This window comes from Canis aureus, chromosome 3 (genome assembly GCF_053574225.1).
Source record: "Canis aureus isolate CA01 chromosome 3, VMU_Caureus_v.1.0, whole genome shotgun sequence".
NCBI lineage: Eukaryota > Metazoa > Chordata > Mammalia > Carnivora > Canidae > Canis > Canis aureus.
Window position 1 is genome coordinate 81102538 of NC_135613.1, and position 27759 is coordinate 81130296.

Below are 27759 nucleotides of genomic sequence, written 5' to 3' on the forward strand. Positions count from 1 at the left end.
CCTGTTCCCAGGTACAGAGGATGGACATGGACAACCAGCTTCTAGAGAGTTCTCAGGCCGAGGCAGCTTCTCCTCGCCGGCCTGCTGGGCATCAGGGTCGTTGCTGCCAGTGGCCCAAGTCTTAGATGCGCAGGTGGGCTGGTGCGGGGCGGGTGGTCGGGATCGCAGCTCCCTCCAGCTCTCTAGGGAGAAATGCTCCCTTCCTTGGGCCCTTCACCCCCTAGTCTTGCTCCTTCCCCTCCGGAGCAAGACCTCAGGGGATCCTGGTAGCCCTCCCTGAGAGAGGCCCAGAACTCTAGCTAGGCAAGTCCTCGCTCCCTGCATGGGTGTGATCCTGGGGTCCCACATCAGGGCTTCCCACAGGGAACCTGCTTCTCCCTCTGCCTGTGTCTCTGCCTCTCTCACTCTGTTTCTCTCATGAATAAATAAATAAGACCTTAAAAAAAGAAAGAAAGAAAATTTAGGGGTAGGGACACCTTATGGTCTGCTGAGTCAGAGTCTCCTGTTTATAGATGGAAACAGTGAGGTCCAGAGAGGTCGCATGACTAGGTCAAGGACACACAGCTGCAGAAGGCCAGGGCCAATCCAGGCCTCCGTTTGCTTCCCAGCTCCGTTTGCTGCATCACACAGCATCCTCCGAAGTTCACATGCTCCGGACAGCACGGACTCCAGCACGTTTTCTGAGCAACTTACTTCACGTCTCTTATCTCTAAAGCGGGATAATTATAGTGCCCACCTCAGGGGGTTGGGACAGGGTTCAGATGAGTGAATGCACGAAAAAGCCTTGGAACTGAGCCTGGCACCAGCCCTAGTCAAGGACTTGCTCCTGGTTCTGTCTGGGTAGAAGTGTAGCGGGCAGGTCAGAACCTTCAGGAAGAAGAAAATTCATTCTAGAGCTCCCTGCCCCCTAACCTGCCCTGTATTGTCAGTGTGGACGACTGCAGGGCGTCGGGGGATTTGCCTTGGGCTCAGGGTTAGTCTCTCATTGCTGTTGTTTGCTTTAAAAGGAGGAAGAGAGGAAGAAACCCTCAAACCCTGGCCCCTGGAGATGTAGCTGGGAGGTGGCATGGTTTTCCCCTTCCGGGAGGAGCAGGTGCCTGGGGCCTGCAGTGTTGGTGGTTGTGCCACTACTTTGTTTTTTTGTGCCATTACTTTCTTTCCACCCCAGGATGTGCACAGCAGTGCATTCATCACCTGCTGCTGTTGTGGCCGAAACCGAGACCGCGGTAAGAATGGCAGGGGAGGGGACAGGAGAAGGCGGGTGCCGACAACACTCCAGGATTCAACATGGGTGTGTCCGGGTTGGTCTCCACAGTCAGGAGTGAGAAAGGGGACCTGACCTCAGTAGACCTCAGTCAGACCTGTGAGCTTGCTTTGGTAAATAGGTGATTTCTGTCTTTAGGTTTTAACAGCTTTGGAAACTCATTGGTTCCGTACTTTTGAACTTTATTCATTTGGGTTCGATTCAGTTCCTCCTTGATTCTTCCTAAGTCTCCTTGGAAAAACCCGAGTCTCGTCTCAGCTGAGCTCAAAGCCAAAGGATGACCATGGAAGGTTCCATAAGCGCTCCAGGCCTCGATGTCCCTCCCGCCAAACTAGAGGGCCAGGCAGCAGTACCTAAGGTGACTTCTGACCCTGGCTTCTCGGGAGGCCACATTTCCTTCAGTTAACTGCCGGCAGGGCACCGTCCTCTCTGGGGAACTGTCTCTGAGGGGGCGGGCCAGGCGCAGAGAGAGAGGGTCTGCTGGGGGCAGGGGGACCCCTGGGGTGGCGGTCCCTCTGCAGCCCGCCTGTGTGTCTTTCCTCCTTGCCTGGCTACCTGAGGCCTGGCTGAGGCCGCCGTTCGGCCTGACCCTCTTGGCGGTTGCCTGGAGAGGGGCTGGAGGAAGGGGCTGCCACCTGCCCGGCCTCCCCTCCTTCCAAGGAGGGGACCTGGGCACAAGGAGTAACAGCCACGAAGGAAGGTGTCAGGGAGCTGAGGATGAGTGTGAAGACAGGTGACATGGAGATAGGAGGGCGACACCACCTCCGGCGCCAGGAGGGGCTCTGAGGGAGGATAGAGCAGGAGCTGATAACGCCGTGCACAGCCTCTAGGAGCTCTCGGGGCGGACTGCTGCTCTCAAGGTGCATGTCTGCCCAGGAACGGGGCTGTGGACCCCACAAGGGGCTTGATGGAGGAACTGGCGGGCCCTAGCTCCTGCAGGGTCACTGTGGTAGAGGAACCCCTCCCCACCAACCCCAATCTTCTTCATGGCTCTTGTCGGCCCCATGGAGTCTGGCTTGCAATGTCCTGATTCTCCTTCTGGGTTTCTGCTTAGAGAGTGGAGGCGATTGTCTCCTGTGGGGTCAAGTCAACCCTAGGAGCCTGGAGACCACCTTGCTGCCGGGTGCCTGGGGAGGGAGGCCCTGCCCAATAGCCTCAGCCCCATGGGGGGGGGCGGGGGGGCTGGATGACGACTCAGTGGGGAGCGGCAGGAGGCGGGGGAGGAGGCAGGAGAGTGGAAAGCATGGATTGGCATGGATGATGCAGGCCCAGGGGCTGGGCGCCCTGGCGTCCTGGGAAGCATGGCCAAGCTGGTGATGATGTTGAGAAGCGGGAGGGAGAGTCTGGGAGAGCCTGGAACCAGAGGGAGGCCAGGCTAGGGGCAAGCTGACCCCAGAGGGGAGGAGCCCGGGGATTTGAAGAGAAGGGATGAGGGAGGAGCAGAGGGGGAGGAGCAAGGAGCTCAGGGGCTGCAGAGGAGACAGGTCTCTGGGGTCTCTAGCCCCCTGCTGGCCAGGAAGCCCTCTCTCTCTCTGCTCTGGCTGCACTAAAGCCTGGAGGTGGGGGGAGGGCAGAGAAGTTAGTGGCCTCCAGCGGCCTCCCTACCCCTTTCAGGGTCCCTCCCCCACTAGCCCAGAGGTCCCTTCCTCCCAGCCCGGGGGAGTTCTCATGTCTCCTTCCGTACCTGCTTCCAGCCCGGCTCCCGACTTCATTTCCGAACCTGTTTGGAAATAAAGCAAGCGTCCACAGCCAGGGCCTGGCCGGCCAGGGTGGGGTGGGCCTGGGGCCGGCCACCTGGTGGGGATCGGGACGAGGGGCTCCCTCCTCTCTCATGTTTCCGGGACCGCCCAACGGACCCAGGCTAGCTGATCTGAACTTGGCGTTCTTTCGGGCTGACTTAGAAGAGACCCCAGAGGGGCGGGGACCAGAGAGAGAAGTGAGGGCTTGGGACGGGGTGCGGGTTGTCTGGGGAGGTTGGGGTGAGAACACTAAAGGGAGGGCATGGGGGTGGGGTACTTGAGGGGGGAAGACATGGAGGACAGCAACGGGGAGGGGGTGCTGGGAGGGTTTAGGATGATGTGTGGATGATAGTATGCAAATTATGTGCAAAGCATTATGCAAAGCAGCACCTATTAGTGAAGACGTGTAGGGAGACATGGATCCACAGGGTAGCACTGAGGACCCAGGGGTCCAGCCGAGACCACCTGCTTGGCCCAGAATCTCTTGCCAGGCCCTGACAGTCGGTGGGTGAGCCTTCATCTTAGAGGGGAAGGACACTGCCAGGGCCGTCCTGTCTGCCGTAGACTGAACCCCCTGGTAAAGGGGCAAGCTCTGGAGCCCATTTCAGGACCACTGTGCTGCTGGCTGTCTGCCAAGCTTCTTGAAACCACCCTGCTGTGGGCCCCTCGGAGGGCCCCATCGCGTGATCCACATGAGACCTTCAGGCGGGGACTCGAGTTCTCAGCATCTCTCTGAGCAGGAGCTGGGCCTTCTGTACCTGGGGTCTCGGCGGGGATGGGCCTTCCTCCCTCCTCCTCCTCCCTCTCACCCGCCCAGCAGCTCTGAGCCCTCCTGCCCAGCGCTGCCCTCTGGCTGGAGCCCCCCTGCAGAGCACAATGCTCCATATGTCCTCTGTGCTCCCGGAGGAACTGCCCGTGATCTGAACCTGACCTCCCCATGCGCCAGGGTTGGGGGCAGCTCAAGCGTTACCCCTTAGCTTGGCATGAGCACCGGCTGGGGGACTTTCAGGTAACCTGATTGGCCTGTGGTCTTAATGGGCTGGGCCACGTTCCCCAACATATCTGTCCTGGTGTATCCCTGTAGGGACACCCCTCAATGGGCTGTGCACACATCCTTAAGGACACTAGGGAAATGCCCAGTGCCCAGAATCCAGGGCCCTTAGAAGCTTCTGGAAGGTTCATCATGGCACTCAGCTTGCCTTGTTCTGTGGTCACCTTTTCCTGAAACGCTGCCCTGGAGAACCACTACCCTAGCATGTTTCTCTCTCTCTCCTTTCCTGGTGTGGGCTAAGGCCTTCACCTCGGGGGACCTGGACCCAAGAGGGCCACTTTCGGTGACCCGACCAAGGCTGCATAGCACGTCAGGAAGAGCGCCGTGACTTGTCCCCAGGCTCACACTGCCTTTAATCTCAGCTGGGCTCTGTAGGCTCAGGAGCCTGGAAGACCTTGCCTGGGGCCCTGCCCTGGGTGGGGAGGGGCCCTGCTGGTCCCCTCATCCCCTGGTGGCCCTGGCGGCCCCCACCTTGCTCCTTGAGCCGGATGATCTCCGTGTCGGAGCCAAAACTGTTCCAAGCGGTGCAGTTGTAGATGGTCTGGAAGTCGGCCCGCACGATGTTGCTGATGCTCAGGGTGGAGATGACCCCCTCTTCGGTGCTGACCGTCTCCACCGTGTAGCGCCCCGACGTTCCCGACTCCAGCACATTCTCCTTCCAGGACCAGGCCTGTCCGAGATGTGCAGAGTTAGGAGCAGACCCTCCCACCAGGGCTGCCGTTCCAGGGCCGGTGCCGCCGGGCTCACACCCGGGCATGTGTGCACACGGGCACATGCACACATAACATACCACACTGCACATGTGTGTGAACACAGTACACACAAACACACGTCACTACACGCGTACACACACCGCACCAACACACACACGCACACACTCATACCCATGTACGCACACACGAAGGAGGTGGGGCCACCCCAGAGGGCATTTCCATCGACGGGAGGCCTCATGTGGCTCTGCCCTGGGACATTTTCTGGGCGAACAGGGAACTCCGTGCCAGCGATCGGAGCCCTTCCCTTGGTTGGCCTTTTGCTGCCCTGGCAGGTGGAGTCACTGAGCCTAGTTTTGTTACGCTGCTCATTTGGACAAAGATATGTTCCAAGACTTGTATCTGTGACCATCTTAACCTGTCTTAGCTGGCAGCTTAATTTTTCTCGGAGCCGTTTCACAATTCTCAGTGTGTAAGCCCCTGGCACATACGCCCTGGCTCGCAGTGTTTGTGAGAATGCGGCAATCAGCGCAGGTAAATGCTTGGAGGTCACGGGTGAGGCGCCGGTGCTTTCTCAGACTTGGCACTGGGGACATTCTAGACTGGATCATTCCTGGTGGGGGGACTGCGGCGGGGGAGGGGGGCTGTCCCGTGCATCGTAGGACGTTTAGCAGCATCCCTGGCCCCACCCACTCAATGCTGGTGGCAGCCCTCCAGTTGTGATAACCTAAACCATCTCCAGACAATGCCAAGTGTCCCCTGGGGGCGAAAGTGTTCTGGGTTGAGAACCGCTGGCCAAGCATGGATCTCTATGAAGAGAAGGATGGTGTGCATATGCTCAAGAGGCAGTGGATTCTTCTGCGATGGGCATGGGTTACAGGTATAACTTAAAAAAAAATTAAAGGGCAAAGGGAACGGGAGAGGAGGCATAGGTATTAGTTCTCTGTATGACTTCTTGCAGTTGGTATTTGGATTTTTTTCAGACCGTGAGTGAGCCGAATGCCTGAGAAAGTGTGTAACACGAGTAATGCCCTAACAGTATCGGAGTTTACAGGACAACAGCCGTAGCATTTACAGCTTCAGCGGCCCAGGCCCCGGCACGCACAGGTCCCTGTTGCTCAGTGTGCGCTCCCTACGCCCTCCCTGGCACCACCGCAAAGGCTCTGTGGAGTTGACCCCGGATAAGTCTTCTATCAGAACCCTTCTAGGCATCAGGAACTACTAAAACTAGCATCTGACTCCTGCTAATGCTAGAAGTGCTCACCCTTCTCTGTTTCTGTGCCTGGGTTTCCCCTGGTTTCAGATGGACTTGGGTGCAGACTCTGGCTTTTACAAATGCAAATTCCTGGCTGGGCCAGAACTCTTCAGGTTGCCTTAGGGCACCTCGGGGATGACTTTTGCAGAAGGGAGGGCAAATAGAATGATACTTTTGGTGGGGTGGGGGTGAGGGGAGAACCTTGGTAAGTGGGGCAGAGCTCTCCATGGGCATTAGGGCTGTGAGGGCCAATAGAGGACGATGACTCTGGGGGGCAAACAGAGGGGATTGCCGACCACACACCACACACTCTGTTTAAGATTTTGCCAAACACTGGCCTTGACCCCGGGAAAGGGAAGCAATCACTTGTCATTCCTTTCTGCTCCCCTCGCCTGTGTGGCCCTCTGCTCCTAGGCCGCAGAATGTGGCCGGAAGCATTATGTTGGGGGCACAGCTGGACAGCAGAGCAGAGTTAAGACATTTACAGACCAACCCCGGGAGCACATCGTCTTCACGATGCCTTTCCTACAGCTTTGCCCCCGGAGGACAGGAAGCTCAGAAGTGAGCTTGGGCTTGGTCCCAAGCTGCGGGCTGTGCTGGCGGTGCCCCCGGCCTCCCCTCCCGGCCCCAAAGCACTCACGATTCGGTCGGGGGGCGGCGTGCTCCGGATGAAGCACTTGATCTGGCCCTTCTCCCCGTGGAGGGCGTGCTGGGTCTGGGTGCTGGAGATAATGGGGGGTCCTGTTGGGGAGATAGCATCACATCAGGGATTCAGGAAAGGCGGGCCCCGGGCTGGAACCTCTCCATCAAGGCAGTGGTTCCGCAAACATTTACTGGAGGCCGGTATGTGCAAGGTAACGTGCAAGGCAGGGGACTCAGAGATAAATTAAGTGTTCAGTCATAAACCTCTCAAGGGATGGCGAGTCAGAAAGCCCAGGGGACATAAATAACCATCATAAAATGTGAGTGTCGGGACCGGGGAGCAGGACAGAGGAAGTGCTAACAGACTTCGGAGGAGAGAGAATAATTCAGCCGGGTGGATGGGGGAAAGCTTTATGAAGCAGGTGGGAAACCTAAAAAGGGAGTAAGGGAAGTGTGGGAGACGGAGGGACCTAAGCAATGTTACCTCTCTAACTAGTATCCCCTCGGCCTCCGGCGGAGTCCCATTCGAGCCAGTCTCCCCCGTGTCCAGGAGAGGGCGCGCTTGCCTAACGAACCGGGGAGGAGGGGCCCTAACGCTGCTGCTTCTCCACCCAGGGAGGGGGTCACCCAGGGTAGGGGGGTGCACTGGGCATGGACACAGCCTTCATCGCACATGTCTTAGGAGATCCCGCAGGTCACGGACTTGCCTGCCTCCACATTTGTACCCAGACGGTCCAGGTGTCGTGACCATGGCTGCAAAGCTGTCCTGCACCTGACCATGATCCCATCCAGGGTGTGTGTGTGTGTGTGTGTGTGTGTGTGTGTGTGAGAGAGAGAGAGAGAGAGAGAGAGAGATGGGGAAGTGAGAGAAAAACATGGTTATGGATGTTCTCCAGGAGCACCTGTCTCATCCACCTCGTCCCACAGCCTAGAGAGCTACAGGGAGCCTGACGTCCAGAAGCCCCCCAAAGTCCAGAAGAGTGCTTCCCGTCCGGTTCTCCCTTTCATCTAACCTAGGTCCTTCCCACGCAATGCCCACCTGGCACAGAGAGGAGGAGGGAGGAGAGGTGGACTCAGCTGTTGGCTCAGCCAACTTCCTGGCTGGACTGGGTGCCTGAAGCAAGGGGTGTGGAGATGGAGACCTTCGAGGCCCCTTCCAATCCCTGAGGGTCTTGGGCGGGAGGAGGGAAAACACAGGAGAAAAAGCTGGAGCAAGGGATGGGGAGGAGAGGCAAAATTATGCGGGGGAACAAAACAAAAATTGCTGCAAACATAATTGCTGTTTATTAGCCACCTTAATTAAAACAGATTTGCATTTCTATGAGTAGCTCTCTGCCAAGGGTGGGTGGGGCGTACTGGGAGACTTTCAGGTGACTGTCAGTTGCATTTAGGACGGCTGACAGCTCGGAGCTGGTGCGGCTGATGGGGGGACCCTTCAGGTAAGGGCTTCCACCCGAGGCGGCGCCCAGCGTGGGCCCAGCGAGTCTCTCTCTCACATATTCTTGGTCCAAGAAGCGTTTGGCCCAAAGGCAGGAGGGCTTGATGTTTTAGGCACTCGGAGGGCACTTTGTTTTGCTGCCGGCTGAAAGGGATGATACCGGCACACCCTTCCCTTTCCCCCCTCACTTCCCAGGAGCTAGGGATTCTCTGGGGGGCTTCTCGGGTGATTGGACAAATGCATAAGCATTTAAGGGCATCTTAGAAGAAAAGCCAAATCAGAATAAAGGTGGAGCTGGCCAAAGCACAGGGTAGTATGGTTCATCTCCCCCTTCCTGCAGACCACGGGTCGGAGCCAAACCAGCGATGAGGACCTGTGCCAGTTTACTCCCCAAAAGGCAAGGGGCCGCTGTCGCCCACCAGCTGGGGTGTGTTGTGGGGAGAGGCCCATCTCATTGTAGATCCTTTCATAATGTCCGGTCCTGTCAGCCCAGTCCAGGCCCCTTCCCATAGATCTTCCCTCCACGTGTTCTCTAGAAAATTCCTCTTCTTGCTAGCTCTTGCTCCTCGGCATTAATCCATCCCCCTGCATCAGGGCGAGATGACCCCAGTTCAGCAGAAACACACACACCGGCTCCTTGCTTCACTCCAAGAGAAACGCTTCGGGCGTTTCTCTTCCTTGTGCCCTAGGGGAGCCTGTGCCCGGAGGATTGGAGGCAGAGGAGGGGGATTTAAACACCATCCTTGAGGAAGGGGGTGCAGATCCAACCCTGCGTGGCCGCCAGGGCCCAGGCTGGGGTGTCCCTTCCAGGAGAACTGTCCTTCTGAGGTCTGCATTCCCTCCTGGAGAGACCAGTTAAATCCCTGCTGGGAAATGCCTGAACGTCTAAAGTGACAATGGAATGTCAGTACCTCCTTTGTCTGCCTTGTTTTCCCCTAAAATGAGGATGTTCCTTTAAAAACTTCAGGCTTGGGGGCCCCTGGAGACCACGCGTGAGTCTGGGGGTCCCCAGCCCCGCCCCCAGAGCAGACAGCGGGGAGGCCACCGCTCTCACCAGGGCCTGGCGCCTGGGCCCAGTGTCAGACACCAGAGCAGCAGGAAAAGGCTGCAGCCTGCGTTGCCATGGATATACGGAGGCGCGATCAGATGATGTTATTTTTAGCCTTGCAGTGCCAATTTATTGGTGGCGTCCTGGGGACACAAGGGGGAAAGCACAAGACTCCTGACTCAGGAGGGGAGTCTGCCCAGGACAGGTGGCCTGCAGGTGCCCCCGGAGTCCGAGTACACTCACCCTCCCTCTGGGGCTGCCAGACTCTGGGGGAGGAGAGGAAAAGAAATAGGTGGAGGGGGGCTGGCTGATGGGGAAGCCAGAGGGGGGCTGCCAAGGAGGCACCAAGCTGGCTTTAGTTCCCTAGCAAAGGGGGAGAAGAGACGAGGCTGCCTGTGGGCAGCTTCCCGGGTCCAGATGAAGCCAGGAGGGCAGATTTCTAGAACACAGCTCAGCAACCTCCCTCAGGGCCCTGATCGGGGGCCAGCACCCAGGGCCTTACAAATGTGAGTCTGGGGCTCGGGTCCTGCTGGGGCTCAGAGCCTCGGGGTTTTGACCAGAGGCCGACTCGGTGGGACCAGGGCCCCAGAAGAGGGAACCCCAAAATCCAGGGGAGTGAGGATGTTTGGAAAGACCAGAGGGACTTGGCCTGAGCTTTCCTCGCTCTTTCCAACCAGCAGCTCTGTTTGCCCAGCACGGCCCGAGTGCGTCGTAGCATGGCAGGGACATCAGATTTCCATCCTGGTGCCCCAGCCTTCTTGGGGTCTGACCCAGCTTCTCCGAGACCGTCTACATGCCATCATCCGGGCCCATCTGACACTCTGTCCCCTAAAGGACTCATCTGACCGTCATCTGTGCTCTTGGAGAGATCTGAAACCCTTTCCTGCTGTAATGGTTTTATGGTAGGTGATAAGACACGTTCTCTGCCCTCAAAAGGACCCCCCTGAATGCTTGGTCTTGTGGAAATTGTGACAGGTCTCTCTGACTGAGCAGCTGTCACACAATGGGACGGGGCCAACCAGGAGTCCCAGAGATACTCCCTTAAATTCCCTCCAGGCCTACAGTCAAGGTCAGAGGGTAGATAAGGGATAGTTGGCTGCCTAGGGATCCTCTGACCCTTTCCTCTTGGCCAGCGCCCACTCTCAAGGCTGGAGCCCTTTAGCAGAGAAGGAGGAGGGTGACCCAAGTAGCGAGGTCCTTCCTCACCTCAGAGCTGGGCTTTGACACAGACTCCAAGAGGTGGACAGAACTACTGGATGGACCCAGGTGGGAGGTGGAAGCAAGGCCCAGGACCATGGACAGTCCCTTTGAGGCCAGACCCAGGACCGAGGTGCCTCGGGCCCACTCTGCTCCCTCCCAGCCTCTCCGCATGAGTAGGGGGCTTACCATTGACTGTCAGGGTCACCTCTCGCTCCCCGGCTCCCACCCGGGGCACCACGGCTCGGCACACGTACTTCCCAGCATCTTCCTGGCGGACGGTTTTGAGGGTCAGGGTCTTTTCGTTGCTCAGCACCTGCGAGAATTGCAGAGGATCAGACACGGAGAGCAGAGCTGGGCTCTGTCTCCCAGAACCGGGAGGGCTGAGAGGCAGGCCTGCGCTAAGTGACGCGGGCTTCAGCACATCAGTAAGGACCAGGGCTGGGGTCGGAGGCCGTGTGCCCAGTGAGCTGTTGGGGGGGGTCTGCAGCTACACACCAGCTGGCAGCCCTAAGGGCCCGGCCCCCGGGGGAGAGGGGTGTGTGGAAGGAGGCGGGTTCCCCCTGGCTGGGGCCCGGAGCCTGTCTCACGCAGGCAGGGCTGCCCACCAGCCCGAACCAGGCTGGCCCCACTGAACTTGTTGGAGACCGCCTGCATCTGTCTTTTCTGAGTCATTTTCAGGATCTTTTTGGGACAGAGTTTGGGGTGATCCAAAGACTTTGGCATTAGCTAGCCCTGAGTTCGAAACCCGACTTTGGCGGTGACTACCTGTGTGGCCCTGGGCCGATACTGATCTGCTCTGATGCTCTTGCCTTATTTCTACGATGGGGCGGTCCCGCTCATAGGGTGGTGTCATGTCTGGCACATAGTAGGCCACACAGAGGTCTGTCCTGCCTTGACCTCCCTACTCGAGGGTCTTGCTCATCCTCCTGAGGGGAAGGATGTCTGCTAAACTTACACACACTAAAAAACACATATATTTTAAAAGAGGAACACAGGAAGGCCACGGAGCTTAACTCGAAATTGGAAGGATAACTTGACTATTTGGGGAAAGTAGAAATGCCTTTCTAGAGACTTTTTACTCCCTGCATATAGGTGACCACCTGTTCTTCTTCTTCTTTTTTTTTTTTAAGATTTTATTTATTTATTCATGAGAGACTCAGAGAGAGAGGCAGAGACCCAGGCAGAGGGAGAAGCAGGCTCCTTGTGGGGGGCCTGATGTGGGACTTGATCCCGGGACCCTGGGGTCACGCCCTGAGCCAAAGGCAGAGGCTCACCCCCTGAGCCACCCAGGCACCCCGACCACCTGTTCTTCTTATACGGTTTGTGATAGGGCAAAACTGCAATGCTTGAATGTGTTTAGGACTGAGGGGGTATCTGGGGTTCCCTCTCCTCTTTCTGGGGTCCTTCCCCCTTCAGCTTATCCTGGAGGCCAATGCCCCCAGTTGAAGAGTGAGGGGGGCCCCAGCAGGCCGCTCCCATGGTCTGAAGCCCCTGTGGGGTCTGCGTTGAGCACTTACCACGCCCGAGCCCCGCTTCATCCAGACGATGGTCAGGGATGGGTTGCCTGTCCAGGCACAGCTGAAGACAGCATCGGAGCCCAGATCCACGAGCAGGGATTGGGGCTCTGTGGTCATCCTGGGCCCAACTGTGAGAGCAGGAAGGGGAGACAGGGCTCTTGGTGGGCTGGGAGCTCTTGGAGAGGGGTCGGGGAGAAGGAAAGACCCCTGCCCCCAGCCTGGCCTCCCTCGGCCCGCCCACGGGCAGCAGTAGCCCTAGCCAAAAGGGCTCCGACCCCAGTTTTGCTGGGACCGCCCCCAGGGCTCTCCCATTTCCACACCTATGTCCTGGTTCCAGGAAGCCCCCGCCCCAGCCCAGCAGAGAGGACTCCCTCCTGCCCCTCAAATCCTGGGTGTTGGGATCTTAGTGTGTCTGCCTTCAGGTCAATGGCCCACCTCCTCCAGGCTTCAGCTTTGTGACCTGGGGTCGAGTTACCCTGTGCCCCTGGCCTCCCCGAGCCCCCCCACCCCAGTCCTCCAGGGGGCTCTGAGATAAGGCCTGGAGGAAGCCCTGCCTCTCCCCATGCTCTCCCCTCACCTCCACGCCCCTGGGTTATCTGCTAAGTGTCTGTGAGCATCCTCTCCGCCCTCCCCGCGCCTGTAACCAGAGCACCTGCCAACCAAGGCTCGGTCCCCAGAGTGGGTGCCAAGGTGGAATTTCAGGCAGAGTGACAGGAGGGCGTGCAGACAGCTGCTTAGCTGCTCTCCAGGAGCAGAAGAATGTGAAAACCAGGGTCAGGAGGCCCAGATTAGTCCCCCAAAAAGGGGAGTCACAGCACTTTCTATTGAGGCCGCTGGGGGCGTGGGGAGGGCTCAGGCGGAAAGTGCTTCTAAAAATGTAACCCGCAGCAGATGAGCTGATGCTCATTGCTTGAACGTATCCAACTGGCTGGTCAGTGATGGGTTGGTTCACTGGGGAGGGGGTGTGGTCCCTGCCGGCCGCCAGAGGGAGGTGTCCTCGGGTCCCTACTGGGAGGCTGCGGGGCGTTCTGGGCTCCGGAATCACTTGAACCTGGCCTCCGTTTTCTTTCTGCCACGTACTCAGTGAGTGACCTTGGGCCTCCATCCCCTCATTTGAGGGATGGGTATAACAATTCCTGCCTCCCTGGGTTACACCAGGGTCGGGGTAAGCCGGAGACCCCCCACGAAGGAGCTGGTCTTGAAGCGGGCAGCACTGTGAGCTTGTGAGGCATTGCCCTGTTGTGTGCAATAGCCCAGCAGGTGTCTTGTGCCCCGAGCATGGCACAGACACACCAGGGCGATGCGCCCCGACGGCTGCACTCACAGTAGACATCCACCGTGCGGCTGATATTGGTGCTGCCCAGGGCGTTGGTCACCTCGCAGGAGACAGGCTCCGAGAAGTACGTGTAGTCCACGGCGGTGCGATAGACCTCTCCAGATGCTTCCTTGATGATCTGGCCCCGCTTGGCCCACCTGTAACACAGACCCCCCGCGCGCACGTGAGGCTGTGGACCAGAGGGTGCTTCTGCCTGGGAGCTGGGTACCCCCATCCCACAGGAAAGCGAGGCATTGTGGCATGGGTGGCACAGGGCAGCCCCCCCAGGGGTCCCTCAGTGCCGGGGGGGGGGGGTGCATCACCACAGAGGGTAACTTCCAGGACTAGGGGAACAGTCAGTGCTGGAGGCAGTGGGCTTTGGTCCGTGGGCCACCAGGCAAGGCAGTTCGTGGCACTGGACAAGCAGGTGATCCTGGAGAGAGAGGGTGGGCTACTCGGAAGTTCCGCCCAACTGACTGGCTGGGAAATGACTAACGCACCGTCGTCCCTGGACACTCGGCCATCCTGCCCTGGGCTCTGCTGAGGGCCCTGTCTATCGGGATCCACGCTGGAAGAGAAGGAGGCCGACCGAGGCCTAACAGCATGCACCCATATATGCGTGCATATCCACGTGCATGCACACACACACGTATAGGCGCGCACATGTATACAGAAACCTAACTTCAGACAAGGTGGGAAGTTGTGGGAGGGTCTCAGCCAGGGGGTCCTGATGGCCCTTCCTCTCACTGGGCCTGTCCTGACTTCTGCCCCCAGGGTGGGTCCCTTCATGGTGCCCTCTCTCGCCTCCCAGGGATGGCATTTGCTCTTTTTGCTCTTTTTTCCTGCCCATCCAGGCTTCACTTCTCAGAGGCTTCAGCTTCATCAGTCCCGGTTTGGTCAGAGAGGCCAGAAGACGGCCGTGCGGACATCTCTCATCCACCAATGGGTACCCCGAGAGGGGAGAGACTGAAGGGCCCTGGGCTCGCCCGGGTCTTGGTCCTGGGGCGGTGATCACTGCACTGGACCAGTGACTGGGTCACTGCTATCTATGAGGCAGTGCTGGAGCCCCCAGGGACACGCGTGTGCGTGCGTGTGTGTGTGTGTGCGCCCGTATGTGTGCAGGGGTGGGGCCTTTCCTTACAGGTCCCCAGGGAGAGAGTTAACAACTTCCCCCTGTTTAACCCCATTGTGGACAACACTTGCTTTTTAAATTATGAAACTTCCAACCAGACTCCTCCTATTCCAAGCCTATTTTGGGGCATTTGTGCTTAGTGTCACCCCTTGACCATGACACCCGGGGAACCGCAGCTTCCCTGCTGCCGCTGCCTTCGCCTCCCCTGCCTCTCCTTCCTGGAGCCTTCGCTGGTACCGCAGAGGACCATCTCCTGCCTTCCCTCCCCGGGCTTCACGCTCAGGCCGGACCGTCCAGCCATGAGAGACGGCCGAGTCTTGGCATCACATGGAGAGCCCGGGCTGGCACATGCAGTTATTATCGTGAGTTAATATCACATAATTATTAAGAACATGATTAATAATAACAATTATAGTTTAACAACAGAGCAAACCATAGCTCCCTGAGAGATTAAGGAGCTTCCCAACAAACCATTATGAGTTATTCATGAATCATTTCAATTTCTAACTTTAATTTAATGACCAGACTTAACTGTCAGGCGTAGCCCCTGCCTGAGGCAGATGAATTCAGTCCCAGACACACGGTTGGGGATCTGCGTCCAGCCTCTGCTCCTTCCGCCCTGGGGTCAGGTGGTGGGAGGCTGGGGTGTGGGCTGCAGGGGGCAGGACCTCGAGGAGGGTGGGCTGAGCCCCTTCTTGCTCCCAGGTCTGCTCCTGGCTCGGGGTAGGGAGGCTAGGGAGACGGGGCGAGCTGGGTCTCATGGGGCGTCCTCTTTTGTTCTGAGCTCCCGGAGAAGGTGGGGCCTCCTCCTCTTCTCTGGGCCCTTCCTGGTGTAGGCCACTGAGGATGGAGCTCCGTTGGCTCCCCGCTGAGGACTTCAGGACAGTGGCTGGGGAGCCCACGGATGGCTTTGGTCCCTGGCAGGGAGGCACTGTCTGAGCCTGGCCCATTGGCAGTGGTTGCCCCTGGCCCCCCAGGCCCGTCCTTAGAGGTGGAATGGTGCGCAAGAGGAATTCCTCTCCTCCGGGTGGGCAGGAGCTGGCTGTGGGGGCTGGGCCCTCTGGTACCTCATGGGGCCAGGCCTTTGTGGGACATCCCAAAGGTCCCGGCTCTTATCTTGCTCAGCCTTTTTCGTCCCTTTCTTTATATTCTGCTCCCACACCAATAAAACCCTCTGCAGGGACCCCTTCCAGAAGCTCAGACGGCTCCTCCAAGCCGTGGGCCATGGGGTCAAGGGTGACCTGGAGCAAGGCCAAAGTGTCAACCCTTCCCTCTCCTCTCCCTTCTCCGGCCTGGCTTTTGCCTCCTCCTGCTTCTAGCTGGACCCTGCGAGGCGCCCTCCCCCCAGCTCTGCCTCCCTCCGCACCTCGCCTCCCCCAGCCCCATCTGAAAAGGAGTCAGATTAAGCTTTTCCTAATCAATGTCTAATTTGGCGGGAGCAAATGTAAGAGGATTAATTATTTATATCACAGAATCAAGAGGCCTGGCTGTCACAGCTGACAGGCTGTCCTTAAACAGCCCAGTTTCACACTGGACGCTGGTCCCACCCGGGGACTTTTGGATGGGGGGGCGCTGGGGGTGCAGGGGAGCCTCTGAGGACAGTGGGGAGAAGCAGATGGGGAGAGACCCGCTTCCCAGTCCCCCGGGACCGGGTCTGCCCGCCTCGGGCTCCCGGGCCTGGGGTCGGGGGTGGGGGCAGCTGAAGGGACAGGTGGGTCGCCCGCACCTGCTCCTGCGCCCACCCGGGGCCTCTTTCTGGGTGCTGGGGTGGAGGAAGCAGGTCTCTAATTTCTGAGATCACAGCCTGGTGGTGGCACAGGAGGAAGCAATCAAGACGAATATGAAAGTAAAGAAACACAGGTCCCTGCAATCCTGTCAAAGTCAGTTGGGAAAAATCAATGTACTTATGTGAGGAGATTTGTTTAAAGCTTTTGCTCTCAGAGCCCAACACCACATCTAGAACCACGGGGGTGGGGGGGGTGGGGGCTGCTGGCTCACTGAGCCCTCCCTCAGAGGCAGGGTGGCGAGGGTGGTCGCAGGGGCCAGCCACCTCTTCTCTCCAGTACCCCTCCCCTCCTTCTTTCCCAGATTTTCCTCGTGGCCATAAGGGCCCCCCCACCCCCTCCCCACAAAGTCTCTGGAGTCCGGAAGGGAGTGTGCTCCATGCTGAAGTGCTTCAGGGCCTACAGCTAATCAGAGGGCTGAGAGGGGAGGGGTGAGTAACAAGAGTGAACACCTGCAGGGGGGCGTGCCCCTCCCCTGCACCCCAACGCTGTCCCTCTGTAACCAGGGGCTGACCTGGGACCCCCGGGGAGATGCAGGGGCAGGGTGGAGGGGGAGGGAAACTTGCATGCTCTGTGCTTGTGTGTTTATTTATTAACTTTTAGTTAAAAAAAGCCTCTGAAATTATAGAAAAATTGCAAGAATAGGCTAATTAACTAATGCCATACTCCCTTTACCTAGATTCATTAGTTCTTAATATACTGTCACATTTCTTTTTTTTTTAAGATTTTATTTATTTATTTGAGAAAGAGAGAGAGATTGAGCAGTGGGGAGGGGCAGAGAGGGAGAAGCAGACTCCCTGACTGAGCCACCCAGGCCCCCCTATTGTCACATTTCCTTATGATGACCTCTCCATAAGGAGATTTGAACCTCATCATCACCATCATCACTGGTGTTCTGCTATTAGAGGGTGGTGCCTCTAGAAGGCAGGCCCAGGGGTACCTGGGTGGCTCAGCGGTTGAGCGTCTGCCTTCTGCTCAGCATGTGATGGGGGTCCTGGGATCGAGTCCGGCATCGGGCTCCCCAGAGGGACCCTGCTTCTCCCTCTGCCTGTGTCTCTGCCTCTCTCTCTGTGTCTCTCATGGGTAAATAAATAAATAAATAAATAAATAAATAAATGGCAGGCCCAGCAGCCTGGCTGCTTGGGCCATTAGCTCACCGTCCTGGTCAGAAGGCAAGGGTGGGGTGGGGGACATTGCTGGGTCCCAGAGCATGGCTCTGCCCTCTGCCCAGCCCTCCCATAACCAGGCCCTCAGATGACCTGGAGCCTGGCAGTGAAGAGAAATCAAAGTTGTACCCTCTGGTCTCGGGTCCAGGAGGCATTCCTAGGGCGACTGTGAGGGTGACTGTGGGGTGCGTCTGCTTGGGGGCCTGTGGGCGTCCAGGGCTCCCAGGGAAACGGGCATTCGAGGTATCTCTGGGCACGTGAGGCCCAGTGTTTAGGGACCGTAAGCAGATCTCTGGAGAGGAGCGCAGGCATCGCAGGTGCAGGGCAGAAGCCCAGAGAAAGCGATTCTCTCTGGGTGGTTGTTTTACATCTTTAGTCACTTCCAGACGGACGCCAGATCCCAGCCAAATCAGAGCTGCCCCCGGGACCCAAGGGCCACAGCGCCGTGCCCCTGCAGCAATCTTTCTCCTGCCTCCAGCCCGGGGAACGGTCACACTGGACAGGACAGATGGGTTTCCATCCTCTTTTCAAACAGCCTCGAGGATAAAGACCCCGCGCCTTTCCTGGGTGTTGCTTCCAGCGTGCCGGTGTGGTTCAATCATCTGCACTGCAGGGAGCTCCTGCCGTCCAACCTGCATCTCTGGCTGCCTCTTTCTTTGGCCCATTTCCTCTCAGTGCGCCCTCTGGGCTGCGCTGCCTCTTGCCGTCCCGTCCTCCACCCCCACTGGCCGGCTGATGGTCTGGTCTGGGACCATTAGCCTCCCTGGCACCGGCGATCTGCGGCCTAATAACCCATCTCGTCGCAGAGGCGACGCCCTGGGCTCCAACCATCAAGTCTGGCTGGTGCGGAAGGACCGGCGTGTCAGGGCCCCGGGACTTGCACGAGGCCTAGGAGGCGGGTCTGCCCGTGAGCACCGCCCAGGACACCATCTCTTGAGATCTTGTGCGGCCGAAGGTGCCGGAGGAGCCAGGCCACGTTAGGAGCGGCCCCGCGCTGAGCTCCACGCTGAGCCCGGACGTGGCTACACAAGAAAAGCCCCTTGCCTTCGAGAAACTCCATCAACACGGAAAGACAAGCGTGTAAAAGTGGTGCTTTTATCAGTGTTGTGAGCAAGAGATGCGCCGGGGCCGTGGGTAGGGATGATCCTAGGCACCTGCTGGCCAGGGCCATCTGTCCCAGAAATCCCCCCCTACACAGGTGAACGGTTTGGTGAGCACCTGGCTCACGGCTAGAACCTACGTTCTGATCTTCCTGCTTCTCCTGCTTTCTCTCTCTCTTTTGTCCCCCTGAGCCTCTCTGCCTCTTTTCAGCAAGAAGGGATAAACGGTGTCTCCGAACACAGGCTATACCTACTGCTTCCACGGGAAGGGGGCACCACAGGCGTGAAGGAAAGGGACAAGTTGGCCTGGCCAAGGACGGATGGGTGTGTGGGGGCAGGAGGATCCTGGGCACCCGCCGTGGACCAGTCCGTGCGCTGCGTGCCCAGGACCACAGCTGACACCCCGTGTGATAGGCGGGAGTGGCGGGGGGGGGGTGTCCAGCAGCCAGGCTGTGCCTCACCAGCGGGTCGCTCACCTGTACTGGGTGACAGCTGGGTTGGCCTTCGCAGAGCAGTGGAACGTGACCACGTTGTCCTCCAGCACCGGCTGCGGTTCCACCGACAGATTGACAAGTGGGGGGTCTGCAGAGAGAAGAGATTCCTTTGCAAACTGGGGAGCCGTGTCCATGGTTTTGGGAAAGAAATGGGGCAGGAAGGTCCCCTGGGTGACATGGGGGAGGTGAAGGCAGAGATTCTATCACCAGGGCTGCTGAGAGCAGCACCACCCGGAGGCCCCCAGAAAGTTGGGGCCTCAGCAGCGGGCGCCCTTGCTCCCTGGAGGTGCCTGCTTTGCTGCCCTGGTAGTGGGGTCAGGGCTCACCCCTGTGGGTCCAAGGCCAGGAGGCAGGGCTTCCCGGGCCCCCCGCTGCCCACCTGCCAGCCTGTAGAGAGCATAGGACGCTTCAGGACAAGAGGGCTGGGCAGAGGGGTGCAGGGTGCGTGGGGCAGCGGGGACACTGAACCCCCTTTAAACACACATTTTTTTGTCTGAAATATCTGTTTCATATCTGCTTGTGTAACAGTTCTGGTGCATCTGTTAACTTGAACGTGGCGTTTACACCCCTTCATCAGTCTGATTGTCTCTGCTGCGCCCTGACTGGTGTCACCCAGCCCTCGGCCCCCCAGGCTGGGGGCGTCTTCCCCCCCTCAATAGGATGAGAAGCCCGGCTCTGAAGTGCTAAATGGTAGGTAGGAGGTGGAGGAGACAGGAGGGGGGGGAAGAGGGGGAGGGGGGAGAGAATGAGGAGGGGGAGGAGAGGGAAAGGGGAGGGAAAGAGAGAGGGAGGGGGAGAGAAGGGGGAGGGGGAGGAGAGGGAGGGAGGGAGACAGAGAAGGGGAGGAGGGAAGAGATGGGGACCGGAGACAGAGACAGAAGGATGGGAGCAGGCGGAGGACACCTACGTGGAAGAGGGGCGGAGGATGAGAGACACAGAGAGACTGAGAAATGCAGAGGAAGAGAAAGAAGCGGAGAGAAGCAGGAGCAGAGAGCTGGAGAGGGACACAGGGAGATGGACATAGACGCAGAAACACACAGACAGAACGTGACAGGGCGTAGGGGACAGAGGCCAGGCGGGAGGGAGGACGAGAGAAGAGACACGGGGGGAGAGACGTGGAGAGCTAGGAGGGTGGGTGGGAGGCCAGCGCCCCTCTACCCCCGTCAGGGTGTGCGGGGCTGGCGGTCTGACCCGGGGCTGAGCCACGAGGCAGCTGGTCCCCACCCCCAGCCAGGGTCCTGGGCTGCTCTCTGGGCCGGTCCTCACCTGGGATCACAGCAAACTGCAGGACTTTCTAGGGGGTCCGTCCAAACCATTTTCAGCAAAAGAGGAAGCCAGTTTCTCGGAGACCATGGAGACAAATGCTGACCTCTCCGGGGAGCATGCGAAGGGCACCACCGGGGAGCAGGACCCCTCCTGCCCGGCCAGAGTCTCTGAGACCCTCAGAGAGTCACATGCACAGCGTCCCCGCGGTGAACTCAGTCCAGCCCACCAGGAGTTGGGATCCTTGGCCCACTCGGCTCCTCTCTGCCCCGCTGGTGCTCAAGCTGGGTCATGCCCCCCGCACAGTGCCAGGGCCCAGGGATGGGGTCAGGGAGGGGGCCCATGGGGCTGCGCCCCTATCTGCACACAGCTTGAAAGACATGGGGGAGAGAATTCTGGTTCCCGGGTAGCAGGTAGCTGACTGTTCTGAGGACCCTGATCTCCCCACATGCGCCCCCAGTGCCAGATGCCGACCACGATCCTGAGAGCATCTGCTACGGCAGCAGTGGAGAATTTTCATGGAGAATTATAAGGGAAGTGACAGGTATTGCAATGATCTCAGCCTTTGTTTTTAAAGCGTGATTCAAGCAGTGATGAGCATGGCAAGGAGCGGCCACGAGAGCTCTCCTGCCACCTCCCAGGAAACCTAAGATGCCCAGAACCCTGTAGCTTCTCCCCAGCTCCTGCCCATCAGCTGCCCCTACCCTGGCTGCCCCTCCCCCCCGCTGAGGGTCACCAGCTTCCAGGGCCAGTACTGTCAGGAGTCCCAGCCCTCTTTTCTCTGCAGGGCCAGCTGGCTAACCTGGGCATCTGAGGGACCCTAGGGCTCTGACGGCACCACCCCTAGAGATGTGGAGACCCAGGGAGGAGCTTGCATCTTGCTGCGTTGGAGAAGCATGTCCCGAGGCATGGGGATTTGGTGAGTGCCATCTGGAGCCAAACGCATGGCTGGCTCATGTCCTCCCATCATGAAATTCAGTACTGAGAGGCGGACTGGAGTCCCTCAATCCAACTCTTGTTCAAGGTGGTGATGGTGCCAGTTGGAGAGAATCTAGACTCCACCTGCCCCAGAGCGTGGGGGTGTAGCCCCAGGAGGCCTCACCCCACCTGGGTGTCCTTCATTGAATAATGAGTCTTGGGGAGCAGGGTGATGGAGCATATACCTGTTGGGGGACACTTCCTGCTGCCCGCTCCCCTTCTCCATGGTCTGCCCGCCATTCTGAGTTCATCCTGTGCGTGCCCCTCTCCTACAGCTTCCTTACCTCACAAAATCCTTGGTACCCCAACTTTCTTGAAGGGCCCCAAGAGAATGGGTCCCTGGGAGGCTTGTACACCTGCCGGTCTCATCTGTACCTCCACCCCGGACCCCGAGGTGTCCGTGTCCCTCTGTCCACCCCCCTCCTCTGCATGAGCAGGATATGAATTTTCAGGAGTCTACCAAGCTCCTGGGGTATAAATAGTTTATGTCACATCCAACTATTAGACATGATTTTAATCCCACTTGTGATGTCGGCTGCATAGCTTCCAGGAGGGCAGCTTTGATGTAGCTGGTGGAACTGAGATCATATTGAACAGATGTTACAGCTGAGAGTCTGTTAGTGTTTCCATCAGCAACCTGCGTGTGTGTGTGTGCGTGCGTGTGTGTTCGGGGGGAGGTATTACATCGAGGAGGGGTGGAAGAGAGAGAAACTCCATGACTCAGTGATTTTATAGCACATTCATTTGAAACTTGGCAGCTGGATGCAGCGTCCAGATGTAGCAAGACTTTGGGGGTGTTAAGCTTTCTCTCCCATTACTCAATCTGGGGGCTTTGTCTTCCGTTGGGTAACATATAAAGACCAAGGGAAACAAACAACAAATGCGCTTTTGCTGAGTTTGGATGCTTCTTGGTTGACTGAGAAAATGAGCAGGTTTGCAAAGGCAGCTCCGATCCGGCCCGTGGTGTCCACAGTAAACAGTTGGACGCTTATTGAATGAACGAATGGATAAACGGAGGAGGAAGGAGTCTGGGGGCGGTGGGGGGCAGAGTGTGTGCTTTGACTTGGCAGGCACATGCAAACACCTTCTGGAGAGGAGACAAGGGCGGGAGAGGGCTCCCCTGTCGGGGCTGAGAGCGATCACCTTGTGCCAGGCCCTGTGCTAGAAACGCGGCCCCCGGCCCTCGCCCCCTGCCCTGACGGTTTAATGTAATTCTCGCAGCCAGCATATGAAGGAAGCACTGTCATTTCCACAGATGGGGGAACCGAGGCACAGAGGTTAATTCCGAGCCGGAATTCCAACCAGGAGGAATGCAGTGGCCTTAACCACCTCCCTGTCCTGTCTCAGATGGGGCAGGCCGGGGTGACAGGCCCCCGGGGACTGAGCCTCTCTGTGGTCTCCTTCCTGATGCCTCCCTCCTCGTGTCCTTGGGAGGAGAGCCAGCCGGGGCGCAGGGACCTGGCAAGGCTGGAGTCCTCCTCTGAGGTGCACTCTCATCTGTGTGCCCTGGTGAATTGATCATCTCATTAGAGTGCATTAGAGGAGCGCCTTTTAATAGTCGGTGGGCCGTTGTTAGGATGAGGACTTTCTCGTTGACAGGAGAGCTTCTCCCGGTGTGATGGATAACGGCCTGGAGGGGAGCGTGGCTGCTGCGGGGTCTCCCCTGCCGGGGACCAGGCTGCTGCTGCTGCTGCGGGGCTCCTTTTGTGCAGGGGATTCCTAGCTGGTGTCTGGTGTCGGCCTCCTGCCCAGATTGGGGATCGGCGGGGGCGCTGGCAGTGGGAGGCTTGGATGTCTTATGTACCCACCCCCCCAGTCATTCCTCCCCGATTTGGCTTGTGTTTGGAGACAACTCTGCTCACGGTCAGTCGAAGGGCAAGAAGAAACTCCAGACATCATTTGGTCAAAGGACCAGGAACTGGCATCCCTGGAGTAAAGTGACAAGCCTGGGCTTGCACAGCCCATGGGTGGTGGAGCCTTTTTGGGTGCTGGACCGCTTGATCCCCAGAGCATCTCGCTTCCTCTCCGGAGCTGGGCCTGCAGATGCTGCTCCGAAGAAGTGAGCGGGTGTGGACAGCCAGGCAGAGGGGTCCCCCTCAGGGCCGCCCTGTATTCACAGGGCCCTCAGGTGAGCACCTCCCTCCCATCACCCTGGTCCTCAGTCTGCAAGAACCTGCTGTTCTCAGTCTCCTTAAATGAGGAACAGAAGAAGAAGCCTCCAGTTGGTGGCGATGAGGGAGTAGGAGTTACTAGCCGGTGACGATGGTAAAGATGCAGCCTTCTCCCAAGAACTCGGCTGCTGTGTCGGGGTGTCTAGAGCCCATCTCAGGGTTACAGCGGTGCCTTCTGCCTTCTGGAATTGAAGTGGTAGCTGCCAGGATTGTAGTTAGAGTAGGGACTTCTGCTCGCTAGGCTCCCGAGATGGGCCCTGGAAACGCCAGGACAGCCCCTCGGACTCCAGCTCCCTGCAGAACCTCGTGGAAGGAACGCAGAGCCCGGAAGCCTTGCGTGAGCCAGGCTGGTGGGCAGCGTTTGCAAATAAATTTGATTTAAAAATGAATAGAATAAGAAGAAGGAAATGAATGCCAGCCTTCAGCTCTAGCCTGCCACCCCAGCAGCCCCCAGCCCGTGGTGGCATCATGCTCCCCGGCAGGAACGGGATTTAAGAGGACAGTCCACTTTTGGGTGCTGATACTTCAGACCTGAGCTAGTCCAGTACTGGGAGCAAGGCCACACTAGACCGCCTTTTGGAGCACTTTTTTTTTGTTCTTTGGGGCTGACAAGCACTTCAAGGAGATTTTAGGAGGCTGTTAGGAATCTTTTTAGGTGACTTCTGGAATATGATGCTGGTGGAGCTTTAATGCGTCGTGGCTGTTGACATTGACTGTGGGAACTGACACCTGCTGAGGGCCCGCTGTGCACAGGGGTAGGAGAGGGCTTACCAGTGTGGACTCTGGAAAGCTCGGCTGTCTTATATTGGACAGTTATGTGGACTTGGGCAAGCTGGCTGGCTTTTGCGTGCCTCAGTTTCCCCACATAGGGAGTGCCTGTATACCTACGCAAATGGTTGTGGTGAAGCTGAAATAACCCGTGGCAGGTATGGGCTGACTGTGTGACTACACTCCTTCCCCTTCTTCTCTCCATGAACCCTCCCACGAGAGGTGCCCCCCTCCCCAGTTATCTACCCTCTGTAGGGCATGTGCCCCCCAAACCTCCGGAGCCCTGAGCACCCTGCTGCCCCCAGTATCTCTGCTCTGGCTTTCTCTCCGGGGTGGGGGTGTGCCGTGGGACCACACTGGCCAGGGACTGACTCTATTTATCGAGGTGGAAGATGTACGGGATACAAGTTTGGAAATGTGGCTTGAACGTGTCATCGTCCAAAGATCCTCATGTTGTTGCTTCTTGTGGCAGTAAGAAGGACCAGACCTTTGGGTGCCCATAAACCCAACCTGGCCGGTCCAGGGAGCTGTCGGACCCATTTCCTGTCTTCAGACACCTCGCAGGGAGGGAGCATGAGGAAGCTGTGGTGTGGCTCTGCCGAGCTGGTGGTCCGGGACTGGCTTTTTCCGCCCAAGCCGGGCTCCAGCAGGGAGGGCCAGGGGGTTCCTCTTGCCCTGGGCTGGCCAGGCTGGGCGGGCGAGTTAGTACTCACGCTGGATGTCGATGGTGACCGACGTCTCCTTCCCTCCGGGGATGGCTTTGTTGGTGGCTCGGCACACGATACTCTGGCCATTTTCCACATCGCCAGGGGAGATGAAGAGGGTGCTCACGATGCTCTCACGCTTGCCATCTCGAAGCAGGGTCTGGGGGAGCAGGGAGAGAAGGCCCCATGTCACTTGGCTGGGACAAGACAGGGTTTGGGGAAGACATGCCCCAGCCTCCCAAGAAGAAGCCCTCAGCTCAGGACACCCAGGGGTGCAAGTCTCTGCGGGGGGCGGAGGGGGGAGTCTCTCGTGGTTCCCTCACCTGGCTGAGCCCTGGGCTGCAGCAGGAAAAAGGAACTAGAAGGTCTTCCATCATGTGGGAAAACCAGCCTGGACTTGTATGCCCCAGAGGGAATCCGGCTGCAGGTCTCCTCTGGTGTCTGGGGGAGCCTCTGGGTCTGCAGGCAGCACTGAGATGCGTGCAGCCCCGGGGTGCTGGGGCCCCCAAGGCAGCGAAGGGCTGGGGATGCAGGCAGAGTCAACGCTCTCTGACCCTGTATTGCTTTATCTATGGAAACCCTTCCAACTTTTCAAGTCATTTCACTTCCTGACCCCATTAGAGCCTTGACCAATCGTAGGCAGAAGATGCCATTATCTTCCATGTGACAGATGAGAAAACGGGCAAGACCAGGAGAGGCTACGAGCTCTACCAAAGCTACGCTTCAGGTTGGAGGTGGGTTAAGTTAGAGGGTCCTACAGTGGACTGAAGAGCGACCCCCCAAACTTCATGTCCTCTTGGAGTCTCACAGTGTCACCTGATTTGGAAACAGGGTCTTCAGAAGTCAGCTAAGTAATTAGGAAGGAGTTAAGGTTGGCCAGACAAGACCATCCTGGATTAGGGGGGAGGGCAGGTCCGATGACTGTGTCCCTAGAGGAAGAGGGGAGGACACACAAAGGAACAAGGAAGAGAGGGTCATGTGAAGACAAGCAGAGCCGGGAGCAATGTGGCCACAAGCCAAGGGACTCTGGGAGCCACCGGGAGGTGGAGGCCACAAGGAAGGACTCTTCCTGGAGGGAGCATAGCCCAACGACACGTGGACTTCAGACTTTTTGGCCTCCACAAAGGAGGACGATACATTTTGGTTGTTTTAGGGACTGGTTGCATGACTTCCTTAGGGCTGCCCTAGGGAGCAAAGGCAAGTCTGAAAGCCTTGGGTTTCCTGCCTTCCATTCCTTCCATTTCCAGTGGGGCCCATGAGGCCACGCTGCAGCCAGGTCCCCATCACTGCTGTGCCCCTTGCAGCTACCTCCCAGTCGTTTTGGCGCCCAGGATCCTGAGCTCACCAGTAAGGTAGGTGCTGGGGAGGGGTGTCGGGTAGGGGGGGCCACTTCCAAGATGGGACTGGACTTGCTCAATACTCAGAGGCTTTTGATCCTGGGAAGCTAGGTAACACCCTCCAGAGAAGGGTGCTGGACGCTTGCTCAGAGCCAGATGAATAGACTTCACTCCTCAAAACCTCCCTTAAGATAGTACTGGTACTGTTCGCAGCAGACCCTGACAGGAGGGGAGCATTAGCTCTATTTAGCAGAAAAGAAAACTTAGTTCAAAGTGAGTCAGGAACTTGCCAGGCAGGGCTGGGATTTGCACTTGAGAATGGTGACCCCAGAGGCCGTGACCCTCCCACCACTGCTCCCTGAGAGCTAGACGGTGGTTAGTATGATCTTCACTTAAAGGCGGGAATAGTTTGAGGGATTAAGCAGACTTTTAAGTTCACTGAGCTACTTAGCAGTGCAAAAAACGAGACAGCAGGCCCCAAAATGGAGTCACTTATGTTAAGGGCCCCACCTCAGCAAACCAAGACCTGATACCTCGCCTCATGCAGTTGCAAACCCCAGCCCCCCCTTAATGGGGCATTTAAGGGGCCCACCTGGAAGCTCCTGGTCCACACGAGGAGGTCATCCTTCTGTTCCCCCTAAGCATGACCTTGCCTGAAACAAGGCAAGGTTCTTTGCCAATCATTTCCTTTTCACTCCCCATCTCTGCCTTTTATTTTATTTTATTTTTAAAGATTTTATTTATTTATTCATGAGACACACAGAGAGTTCAGAGACACAGGCAGAGGGAGAAGCAGGCTCCGCATGGGGAGCCCGATCTGGGACTCGATACCAGGACCCTGGTGTCACGACCTGGGCCAAAGTCAGATGCTCAACCGCTGAGCCACCCAGGTGTCCCTCGCCCCCAATCCCCCATCTCTGCCTTTAAAAACCTTCCACTTCGTACACCTCCTTGGAGCTCCTTTCTACCTACTAGATGAGATGTCACCTGATTCATGAATCGTTTGATAAAGACAATTAGATCTTCAAATTTACTTAGTGGAATTTTTGTTGCTGAACAGCAGCAACATGTCAGCTGCTGGAACCTTCTCTCCGGGTCCTCAGTTCTGTGTGGTCCTCGTCATCCTGGGCCAAAGCTTGTGGCCTCCGGCACCAGGAGAACGTGACCTGTGCCTCCGTCTAGAACAAGTGCTCCCTGCTGCAGACAAAGCTAGAATCAGAGATGCCAGGGAGAGCCACAGGGCAGGGCAGTCGTCTGGACTATTTCTGCCGCACGTTCTAGAACCACCTGGGCCTGGGCAGGCTCCCACGGCACATTCTTTCCTGGGATGTGGGGTGGTGGCCTCAGCCATGGCAGAAGGGTCCTGGAGCGGGGCTGGGTGGGGGGTAGTGATGTCAATCCCACCAAGCCAAGCGTCGGGGCTGGGTCATCAGTGGGATAAGGTCTTCAGATCAGCCTCAGGGCCAGGAGCTCAAGTGAGGGCCAGCCACACAGAGGTGGTGGGTGGGTGGGTGGGGTGAGTGTGGTTTAGCCCCAAGCCTAGCTTGAGCGGAGGGACCGACAGCCTAGCACGGAAATGGTTCCAGAGTCTTCAGCAGACTTCATGTGTCTATAAATAGCCAAGCACTAATAAGAACAATTTCCTGGATGGAAATAAGACCTGGGGTAGGGTGGAGGGAGGGG

The 27759-nt window shown here is 57.8% G+C and overlaps 1 protein-coding gene and 1 long non-coding RNA gene across 6 annotated transcripts in view; one reads left to right on the forward strand and one right to left on the reverse strand.

Moving 5' to 3' along the window:
- The window catches only part of KIRREL3 (kirre like nephrin family adhesion molecule 3), a 539444-nt gene that overhangs the window by 7766 nt on the left and 503919 nt on the right, over positions 1-27759 (reverse strand). For 3 of the 5 annotated variants that reach the window (XM_077894140.1, XM_077894137.1, XM_077894141.1), the window contains exons 6-13: positions 24749-24899; positions 18838-18943; positions 13189-13337; positions 11865-11992; positions 10534-10660; positions 6660-6760; positions 4526-4724; positions 2949-2984 (exon numbers count right to left, since the gene is read on the reverse strand). In XM_077894140.1, the coding sequence (XP_077750266.1) occupies positions 2949-2984; positions 4526-4724; positions 6660-6760; positions 10534-10660; positions 11865-11992; positions 13189-13337; positions 18838-18943; positions 24749-24899 (997 nt within the window). The remainder of the gene's footprint in view (positions 1-2948; positions 2985-4525; positions 4725-6659; positions 6761-10533; positions 10661-11864; positions 11993-13188; positions 13338-18837; positions 18944-24748; positions 24900-27759) is intronic. The other 2 variants (XM_077894139.1, XM_077894142.1) reach the window with 1 other exon arrangement.
- LOC144311509 (uncharacterized) lies at positions 719-14405 on the forward strand. The gene is made up of 3 exons (XR_013377105.1): positions 719-1226; positions 9828-10049; positions 14034-14405. It is a non-coding gene; the product is annotated as an uncharacterized LOC144311509 (long non-coding RNA).